At 26.8% G+C, this 11,426-nt stretch overlaps 2 protein-coding genes across 3 annotated transcripts in view; one reads left to right on the top strand and one right to left on the bottom strand.

The window, feature by feature from the left end:
- The first annotated feature begins 1,843 nt into the window (after positions 1–1,843).
- Positions 1,844–7,519, top strand: LOC126893735 (pancreatic triacylglycerol lipase-like). 2 transcript variants are annotated; one of them, XM_050664190.1, is made up of 7 exons: positions 1,844–1,981; positions 2,935–3,088; positions 3,187–3,338; positions 3,477–3,725; positions 5,520–5,711; positions 5,946–6,123; positions 6,947–7,519. In XM_050664190.1, exons 1-7 carry the CDS (start codon positions 1,936–1,938, stop codon positions 6,981–6,983), a joined length of 1,008 nt encoding a protein of 335 aa, XP_050520147.1. In that variant the 5' UTR covers positions 1,844–1,935; the 3' UTR covers positions 6,984–7,519. The 2 variants fall into 2 exon arrangements, with proteins under 2 accessions (XP_050520147.1, XP_050520148.1); XM_050664191.1 differs by lacking the exon at positions 6,947–7,519 and having other exon boundaries at positions 5,520–5,723; positions 5,946–6,078.
- A 328-nt stretch (positions 7,520–7,847) lies between these two features.
- Positions 7,848–11,426, bottom strand: part of LOC126895416 (uncharacterized) — a 6,952-nt gene continuing 3,373 nt past the window's right edge. The window contains exons 2-4 of the mRNA XM_050667255.1: positions 9,923–10,081; positions 9,685–9,805; positions 7,848–9,594 (exon numbers count right to left, since the gene is read on the bottom strand). Coding sequence (XP_050523212.1) covers positions 7,848–9,594; positions 9,685–9,805; positions 9,923–10,081 — 2,027 coding nt within the window. The remainder of the gene's footprint in view (positions 9,595–9,684; positions 9,806–9,922; positions 10,082–11,426) is intronic.

Below are 11,426 nucleotides of genomic sequence, written 5' to 3'. Positions count from 1 at the left end.
TGGGATATAGATAGATGAGATGATCTTTATAGCATCATTTTTATAAAAAAACGTTTCTACACGAATCTAATAAAATTATATTTTATAATCATTTGTATATTTGTAATTTCAAAATTTTAAAATGTCTCTACTATATTAAATGCTTGTTAAATTATAATATAATTAAACATTGAAAACATGTTTTTACTTTGACGGCCAATTTCTCTAAGTAGAACAATTGTGGAAATTTTTTTTATAATATTATAGTTCACATGAAATTTTTAAATTTGATGCAGGTTGTTAGACGTCTGAATCATTTTCAAAAATTGAATTAAAAATAATTTTTTGGCATTCGTGAGTAGTCTTCTTTAAACTCTTTCTGTACTTAAGTCTTTCACTGTATTTTCATACAAAATATACTAAAAGAAAAAATATTTTCTGTAGTATACATTATTTAATAGTCATTAGGATCAATCAATTCTAGGAAATGTTATAGCAGTTTTAAAATACAGAAAAAAATTTGAAAATGCTATTATTTAAGGTATTATTCAAAAAAATATATAAAACTGAGTGAATTTTTTCTAATTTTCGGCTCTTTAACTAAATTCTATTGGGTTCTTTTGTTGCTTAAACCCACAAAATCGGTTCACTGATAGCTGAGAAATTTCATGCACAGACATAATAATACAAACACATAATTTAGCTTCCAATTTTTTTAGTTAATTTGTTGCATATGTTAGAAAGATTGAAAAATAGTTATTTGTTGATATTAAATAAATACTAAAAAATACAATTACATTCAAGTCCAGTAAAAAGTTAATATCTTTCTTCATATTTTTTGTTTTATGACCAAAGTTTTAAGCCCTTTGATTAATGGAAACGGGATACATTAGGTTGGGTGTCAATTTTGTTTAGATTAACTAAAAAATGTATACTATTAAAGACTGGCTTGTTAATTAATACTCATCATAAGTGGATGTTTACTGCATACTATAATTTCCGTATCTTTGACAGATTTACACCAAATTTTAAAATCCACTGTAAGTGTTATATTTCTAACAAAGACTGATTTTTTTAATTTGCCAAAAGTAATCACTTAATATATATTTGACATCAACTTAAACTTTTAAATTATGATGAATTATTAAATAAATCATATTAAAATACAAAATGAAATATTTTTTGAAGTGTTTGTTTTTAAGCTATAAATTTTAGAGGAAATAGTTATTAGTAAATAAATTCTAGTATAATATAATATAAACAAAAAACATTGAAACTAAGAATTGGTAATAACATATTATTCTTACTAGTTAAGTATGTTTTCAGTATTCCTAATACGTAAAAACAACCATTTAAAATAATAAATATGTTTTCAATACTTTTATTGTTATATTATAAATGATTGATATGATGATGACACTCCATCTTTAATGAAAAAAAAGAAAAATAGATAATAATAATAAATCAATAAATCAAAAAGTAAAATTAATTTTGAAAATATTTCAAATAATGTGTATTGTATGAACTAATTAAAAAAATGATACATTCCTAAAAAAATCAAGTTTTATTTATTGAAAAAAACTTTATCACTTCCTTATTGTTTTTACTGTTGTTATTACTAAAGAAAGGGATCGAGTGGTTATTGAATCTTAAAACTCTGATAACAAAATTGACTTTTTGAAACCCATTTAAATAAAATTTAAGTGGATAGCTTTATTATTTAATATAAAGAAATTTTTTCTCTCTATTTCGCAATTTTATTTTTATGAATTACATTTGTTTAACTAATTAATTAAACTTGAAGTCAAGTGTTTCTCAAATATTAAACTTTTTACTATCTTATTATTTTACATAGCTTTTATCATAACGGTTTTTGTATAAATTGAACTACAACAGTCAGAACAGTGATTGTATTGAAGAACCTGAGTTAGCGCATTTATTAAACTTTTTGAAATCATGACACTTTCAAACGGCATTTTGTTGGTCTTTTCATTGATTTTAGGTAAGTTAAATATTTGTTTTGTCGAGTAAAATATATATGCTTTTGTGTTACGTTATATAATCTGTTTGTTCTCGTTAAACGACTACATCAAAACGGCCAGCGTGGCGCCTATGCGATAGGAATTTATCACATCTATTTATAAAAAATCATTGAAGTAAAAAAAAAAAATGCATAAGTTATTCTGTAGTAAAGCTAAAACAAGACAGTTGATGATGGGCATTTTAAGTTGTTGACTACCATTTGAATAACTTTCCCGTAATTTGACGATATTTTATCACTTGAATTTTTGTCCAAGTTCCGATTTGGAAAATTCCCTTGCACTAGCAATGGCATCTCTGAATTTCGCGCAGATACTATTATAGAAGCTTAATATTTATAGGATTGCAGCAAATGTTTTAGTTTTTGACTGATGCAGTTTACATCATTAAATCAGTAACAAATGTATTCTTGATCTGGTTATACTTGTGAGATTTATGCAATTTTGAATGAAGTCCAATATTTATAATAATATATGACGTGTAAATACCACACACGAGTCCTTCCACCGCGAAACTTGTATCGGCTGCTGAACAGCGTTAAAAATAGGCGCGATAGTTGCCGCAAATGTATCGACAATGTATAATATTGATTTAACGTAGCTAGTTTTAACTTGCAATTAATTTATGGTAAATAATTATTATTTTATTTTTTATTTATCTGGTATATACTTTTTCTATGTAGTACAAACAATACCTATATTCTTAGTTATCACCCAAATGATTACAAGACACTCTTGAACAATATAAGACATTATAAATGTCCTACCTTATTATTAAATATATTTATATTTTCCACATTTTTTACAAGAAATGATGTTGCATTTTATTAATTTTGTTGAAAAAAATTTATATTCTTAAGTATTTACTATTTCAACTTGTTTTTAAATTTATTTTACGTTTAATTTTCATGTTTAGGATCATGTTTAGCATTAAATAACAACACTTACAGTGGATTGTTGGCGTCATTATCTGAGCATGAAAATATTGATAGTAGCGAAAACAACTTTGAAATTGACACATCTTCTAACATACAAATAGAAAGAGAAGTTTTTTTTTGGTTGTACACCAGGTGAGAGAAAAATTATGATTTTGGTAAATTATAAAACATACAAACAACGCCATCTATCGGACGCTGTTTAAAATAAAAACGCATTTGGTTTTGTACAGAGAGCAGAACATGGCACAGAAATTAATTCCAGGTGTCTACAGCACACTATTAGAATCATCATTTAATGCAGAAAATCCCACTAAAATAGTTATTCACGGGTGGCTAGGTGATCCAGATAAAATCGAAAAGGACTGCCAAATATTAAAAAATGGTTAGTAATTAATTAAAAGCAAAGAAAGGAAAACCACCAAGTAGTAGTTGGTAATGAATTATATTTTATCGATTGGTGTCCTCAACAAATTTTATATAAATCAGTATATTTAAAACAATTATATTTGCAAAATTGTAGAATATTTGATATTTGGAAACTACAATGTGATTTGTGTGGATTGGCGTAAAATATCTCATGACATAACTTATGTGGGTGCAAGAATAAGATGCAAACAAATTGGTTATTACTTAGCTCAGCTTGTTGAAATGTTGCGAGATGTGACATCGCAATCTTTTGAAAAAATTCACATTCTTGGGTTCAGCATGGGTGCACATATTGCTGGATATGCTGGAAAAAAACTCAATTCTCGAATCGGACGAATAACTGGTAATATATAAATTCAAGTATAAAACATATTATTTATATTGATTCCATTTATAATCAAGAAAATATTTTTAATTTTCGGTCTCCGTCCTTTAAATTTTGTTCAACATTTTTTTGCCGTTTCTATAGATTAAATTATGTTATATAAAAAAAAAATATTTGATTGATCAGTTTCAAAGTAATGGCGTTGCATATCCAATATAGGATATTAGCAAGGTATTTTTTAAAATATAAATTTTATAAAATGAACTTTGAAAGATTTGTGTTTCACTGTTATATTTTCATTTTAAATTACGTGGCAGAACTTTTTTCAAGCTTAAAGTTTTATAATCTTTGAACTTTTATAAAGAAAAAACAACAATATTTAAAATATCAAAGAAAAAAAAGCATTAAACTAAATTGGATGTTAGAATCAAATATACAAAGTTTCAGTTGTTGTCTGCAATATTAAAGAAGATGAAATGGTTATTCAATGATAATTTAATTAAACAACTAAAATATAACTTTTGAGACAATATTGTAATTTTGATCATATCATAAAATTATGCTGCTGAAATTAGGAGTTTAAAAATATTTATTTTCAATTAAGTAAATAAATTAACATACATTTAATATTGGAGTGAAATTAAAAAAATAGAAAATGTGAAATTTAACAAATTTGCTTTGAAACCAATATTTTATGATAATGAAGATAATTTTAGATATCATATATACTAGTTTCACATCTAAATAGTGACCCCACTGTGCTGGTTTATGTCTTGAGGGGCTAAACAATTTTTTAAGGTATTCAACATTTTTTTTTTTTTATCACAAAAAAATGACATTCAACAATATACAACCTAGTTTCGTAAAATATTTATTTTATTTATTTTTTCCAAATAATAAATGATAATTATTAGAAGTGAAAAGTAAAAATAAAAAAGGTTTAAAGTTTTAAAAATGTTTACCCTATTAAATATTTTTTTTTACTTTAGCGCTACTTTTAGATACAATTTGTGATATTTTGATCACAAAAGATTTTGTTGAACAAAATAGATCCAATAAGAGCTGAGAAACAATGATGTACAATACAGTAAAAAAATACATTTTATGATTATTATTGAATCTAAAAGTTTTGACATGATAAAGTGTTTTGAAGATTTTATGAAAGTAGAATATTGACCTACAAAAGTAGGCATATAATTCTAATTTTGAAAGAATAATTAACAAAATTTTATATATCCATGAAATACAATTGCATATGTAATCTTATTTTTTTAATTACTTAAAAACTAATGCATATAGTGAGTTTTTCTAATATTATATTAAAGAATTATTCTTTTTTATAAAATAAACTTTTAGACCCCAAATTCCTAATAAGTGAAGCTACCTTTTTTTTTTTTACATAAAATCCTTTATTTCTATTTAAGAAAAAAAACTATTTGATAAATCTTTGTTAAAACAGCATACTATTTTATTTTATTTCTTAGATATTCTCTATATTTATTTTTAAAACGTTTGGTGCTTGATTATAATTGTTACTTATTGCTTAATTACATAATAAATATAGTTAAAACGAGTATTATCATCAATAATATTTTATGTTTTCGAACATATACTCTCTATTAATTGTCATTCAAACACATAACTTCAAACTATTGGTGCAAATATAAATTCATTATAGTAATTGAGTGGTTTACTATAGACTGTATATGTCTTAAATGATAAACTAAAAAGTTCTAGAACTTACATTAATATATTAAGGTAATTGTTAAAAATCAATCATTAAAAATATTTTGGTTGTATTGTATAATTCAGGATTAGATCCAGCCAAGCCCTTATTCTTTACTAAGTGGCCAAATCATAGACTCAGTGAAGATGATGCAATGTTTGTAGATGTGATACATTCGTCTGATTTGTTCTTAGGACTTCTAGAATCTATTGGCAATGTTGATTTCTTTCCAAATGGTGGACACGCTAGACAACCGGGCTGTGCTTACAACGACTACTGTAATTAAAATAGTAAGCTAAATAGAAGGAGTTTGTAAGGGCTATATCTACCCAAAACTTAATAAAGCCTACCGATAAATTTTCAAATAAATTATAAGTATTGTTATATTAAAATATATTTCATGAGATGGAGGTTCAGTAGTGGTATTATCACTCTAAATTTTGTATAAACTCCGTCTGTGATTAATAGTTGATGTAATGACCTATTATCATATAATCAAAATTTAATTACAGTTAATGGTGGAATTTGCAGTCATTCACAAGCATATAAATATTTTGCGAAGTCTATACGATCAAAAGAAAATTTCATTGCCACCAAGTGTCTAAAATGGGATAATTTTTTGAAGTCCAATTGCCAAAAATACGAGGATCATAACTTACTTGTTTATATGGGCGAACATTTAAATACGACGTAAAATATTTTAATTATTTCATTATACTTTTTCTAAAATTAGGAACAAGTATACAATGTGAATACTAACTCTTATTTTTTGTTAATTTAATTCATAAAAATGTACGGCAATAATTTTATTCACTTTTATGAACCACATTAATTATTAAGTTAATTGTTTTTTAGAGTAGATTTTAGGGGTAATTTTTGAAAGATATAATTGGAACTTAAAATTATTTTTTTAATATTAAATTAAATTGTCCTGGTTGTATATCAGTTTTATTTTATTAATTTTGTAAATATTAGCAATTAAAGATTTAAAAATGGTGAAGAGCGTAGAAGTGTTTAGTGATGTTCTATTTTTACTATAATGCACATAATGGTAGTGCACTATAGATTTCTTCTATAGTGCACTAATCTCTCGTCTACAACTAAAATGATATTTTTATTTTTATCACACAAAAAGTAATATCACTATATTTTTAACTATAATACTTCATTTTCAGTATTTAATTTATGTGTTTTTTTTTTAATATGTTTTTATTTTGATAATAACTTTGGTTATTTTTGTAAAATAGTTAATACAATGTCAGTGTATTAATTATTAAATATTAGATTATTTATTTTATTTGGTTGATGACTAAATGTATATGCCATTTTTATAACAATGTATTTAATAAATGTAATGCAATTAGGTATTTTTGAATAACACTGAACTTTTGAAATTATCATTCAAGAATTAAATTTTACAAAACTATAGGGAATCCACAATTTTACTATTTTTTTTTTTAATATTACAATTAAATAAAAAAAAAAAATTATTAATAAAATATGTTCTCTTAAGTGTTTCAGGAAATTATTATTTGAAGATTGAAGAATAATTTTTTGACGAAAATGACGTCGATAAATTTATAAAATTATTTCCTTAGATTGTATCAACTTACACACTAAAATAAAAAAAATAGTCATAAAAATAAATAATCTAAAAATATTATGGGAATATTTTTATAATTTTTTTTTATTTAAATAAAATTATTATATTTTTGTATTTCTTTATAATTTGTTTTCCAATACAAATAAAAAATGTACATTAATTATCAAATTTATTCATCTAAAAAACATAATTTTTTAAAACTATCAGTCAAAAATCCCTCTTTTTCTGGTGCGACTCAATTATCAGACAGAGAGAAAACCGTGCTGTGTCCTATGATGCCAATATAACCCAAGGAGACCAAGTCGGATCGTCATTTTTTATTTTAATCATTGTAATTTATATGTGTGCCTTTGTTTTATAATTGTAATTTGAAGTAATGGAGACGCATAACATAAGACTGGAATTATAAATTATTACCGTCTCACTGTATGTAAAATTGTATTATTTAAAAAACATACTAATTATATGAATGGTAATCTTCTATCTCCTTTTTTTTATGATTTGAAATCGATCATTGAAATCCCTTGTTAGTGTTACTATTAGTTATACGAGCCAACCGTTTTAATTGGAGCCCGATGGCGAATATAAATTATTGATAGCAAACGTAAATGTATATAATAGAAATAAAGATTATTACATCAGAATATTAATTAGGACAATCGTTTTCGGCAGCATAGTTGGTTATATCAGTATAATCATTTCGAGTAGCTTCATAAATGGTTCCTTTACTCCATGGACAATTATTTTCATGAGCATATTTTAAGCAATTAAATTGACCATTTGCAGCAGCAAGTCTTGTTGTTCCTTCATTTCATTCACACCCATTAGCATTAACATATTTTAGGCAGTCTAAATGACCATTTGCAGCAGCTCCACTCGTTGTACCTGCATCCCATTTACAACCGTTTTTATGTGCAAATATCAAACAGTTAATATGACCACTAGCAGCAGCTTCTCTTGTAGTGCCTTCGTCCCACTCACAACCATTTTCATGGGCATACTTTAAGCAGTCTAAATGTCCATTTGCTGCAGCCCCTCTCATTTTACCTTCAACCCAATCACATCCATGTTGACGGGCATATTTTAAACAATTTAAATTACCATGCACAGCTGCTGCAACTATGGTATCTTTATGCCAATTACATCCTTTTCCATGAACATATACTAAACAGTCTAAACAGCTACTAGCAGCAGCAGCTCTAGTTGTACTATCATCCCAAACACATCCATTTACATGGGCATAAGTTAAACAGTTGAAACTTCCACTTTCTGCAGCAGCTCTAGTTGTGCGTTCATCCCACGGACACCCGTTTTCATGGGAATATTTCAAACATTCTAACTTACCATTAAAAGCAGCCGCTGTTGTCGTGAATTCATTCCAAGGGCATTGATTTTCATGAGCATACTTTAAACATTCTAATTTACCATTAGAAGCAGCCGCTATTGTCGTTTTTTCATTCCAAAGGCATGCATTTTCATGAGCATATTTTAAACACCTTAAATGTCCATTAGCAGCAGCCGCTATTGTTGTGATATCATCCAATGGACATCCATTTTCACGGGCATATTTTAAACATTCTAATTGGCCATTAGAGGCAGCTGCTTCTGTTGTAGAACCATCCCATGGACATCCGTTTTCATGGGAATATTTCAAACATTCTAACTTACCATTAAAAGCAGCCGCTGTTGTCGTGAATTCATTCCAAGGGCATTGATTTTCATGAGCATACTTTAAATATTCTAATTTACCATTAGAAGCAGCCGCTATTGTCGTTTTTTCATTCCAAAGGCATGCATTTTCATGAGCATATTTTAAACACCTTAAATGTCCATTAGCAGCAGCCGCTATTGTTGTGATATCATCCAATGGACATCCATTTTCACGGGCATATTTTAAACATTCTAATTGGCCATTAGAGGCAGCTGCTTCTGTTGTAGAACCATCCCATGGACATCCATTTTCATGGGCATATTTCAAACATTCTAACTTACCATTAAAAGCAGCCGCTGTTGTCGTGAATTCATTCCAAGGGCATTGATTTTCATGAGCATATTTTAAACATTCTAATTTACCGTTAGAGGCAGCTCCTTCTGTTGTATTTTCATTCCACAGACATCCATTTTCATGGGCATATTTTAAACATTCTAATTGACCGTTAGAAGCTGCTGCTTCTGTTGTGCTTTCATCCCATGGACATTCATTTTCATGGGCATATTTTAAACATTCTAATTGACCGTTATAAGCTGCTGCTTCTGTTGTGCTTTCATCCCATGGACATTCATTTTCATGGGCATATATTAAACATTCTAATTGAACGTTACAAGCCGCTGCTTCTGTTGTTCTTTTATCCCATGGACATTCATTTTCATGGGCATATTTTAAACATTCTAATTGACCGTTAGAAGCCGCTGCTTTTGTTGTGTCTTCATCCCACGGATATCTATTTTCATGGGCATATTTTAAAATGTGTAAATTACCTGTGTAGGCAGCTATAGTAGTTAGGATTTGATTAAATTGGCTTATATTTTTGTGAGCATATTTCCAAATGTCTAGGTTTCTATTTTTAATAGCAATCATCACAATTTTGAATTTATTCCATTTACAGCCATTTTCATAAGCATATTTTAAGCATTCTATTTGACCATACTTTGCAGCTGCTTCTGTTGTACTTTCATTCCACGGACATTTATTTTCATGAGCATATTTTAAAATGTTTAAATGACCTCCTACAGCAGCTGCAGTAGTTATGCGTTCATCCCATTTACAGCCTTGTTGATGGGCATATTTTAAACATTCTAATTTATCATTAGCAGCAGCTGCTTCTGTTGTCCTTTCATCCCATGGACATTCATTTTCATATGCATATTTTAAAATTTCCAAATTGCCTTTTGCAGCAGCCACAATAGTCGTATTTTCATCCCATTCACATCTATTTTCATGAGCATATTTTAAAAATTCCAAGTCATCATTTTCAGCAGATATTCTAGTTGTACCTTTTTCAAATTGGTATATTATATTGTCATTGGAAAATTTTAATGGAATCGCTAAATGAACGCATTTGTTTATTATTTATTATTTTATTAAAATTTTAATATTTTTAAATAAAATTTTGATAATCTATACAATTAATAAAATATATTTAGTAAAGAGTCATTAGAGTGGGATTATGATGTTTTATAAAAAAAATTGAACACTCAATTTAATTTTATATAAATAACTTGTTTATTGCATTTAAATAATAATTTTAGATAAATTATAGTAGTAATTTTAATTTTTTTTTAACTATTACATTAACTTGATACATTGTTTAATTTCGAGCGCGTCGCGGCGATTCTGCGTTGGAACGTACACTGGCGATTAATCTGTATCAGACCACCACCATCGACCAGTTTCATTTTTATCAGTAAATGTTATTACAATGCGCCGACAAAGAGAAAGTCAATACAATTGGAATTTTCATTTTTAATTTACTAAAAAATTAAAATTATGGCTTAAGGTGAAGCTTGAAATATGATCACTTTTATCCTTTAGCATACTTTAGTCATGTTCCAATTATGTCATAAATATAATTTTTGTGAGTATAAAAGTTAATCAATTTTAGAAAATAAGATATCATTGAAGTATTTGTGTAATATAAAAGTTTAAAAAACAAATAATAAATAAATACTTCTAATATAATATTATTTTAAATATGTGACTCTCTTAATTGAATAATTTATATTAATACAATTATTTTGTATTTTGGAGTATTCTAGACTTATACAGTATTCATAATTAGCAGTGTTCAAAAGATTACTTGAATACATTTTCAATTCGAATAAATATTATTCAGATAATTATAAATTATTTTAATATTTACGAAAAAGATTAGGTCTGATCCAAAAAACCGGTTTTGAGTCAGGAAAATTTTCAATATTTAGTTTTTTAACTAGAATAGAAATAATTCGGCACTATAGATGATGCCACCTAAATTTCCTGCGCCATTTTACTAAATGAAATCGATTTTTTTATAATTTCGCTCATATAACACTCTCATCCATATGCTAAGGGGGAGGTGGAAAAATTAATAGATTTAACAAAACATTTTTTAACGAACTATAGACGCTTAAGGCGTAGGGGGCTCAGGTTTTCAGTTTTTAACTGTGATTAATTAAAAAAAAGGCAGTACAGGGGGGTCGTGGCACAGTGGTGACGTGGTATAGTTGTATCAAGTATAATGCAATAATAAAAATAATTCAACTATTTCTTAAATTATATCCAGATTAGTAATTCTTAGATTCAAAAATATAATATAAAATTTTATATTATATAATTGTTTTCAAATTATTATTGATTTTGATTTTTAATATGTTAAGAGTAATAATTTTAAACCTTCTTTATTTCGTCCTT

Source organism: Daktulosphaira vitifoliae, unplaced genomic scaffold (genome assembly GCF_025091365.1).
Source record: "Daktulosphaira vitifoliae isolate Bord-2020 unplaced genomic scaffold, ASM2509136v1 Scaffold_1, whole genome shotgun sequence".
Taxonomy (NCBI): Eukaryota; Metazoa; Arthropoda; class Insecta; order Hemiptera; family Phylloxeridae; genus Daktulosphaira; species Daktulosphaira vitifoliae.
Note: the sequence above shows the minus strand (reverse complement) of the source record. Positions and strands in the feature narration are given on the sequence as shown.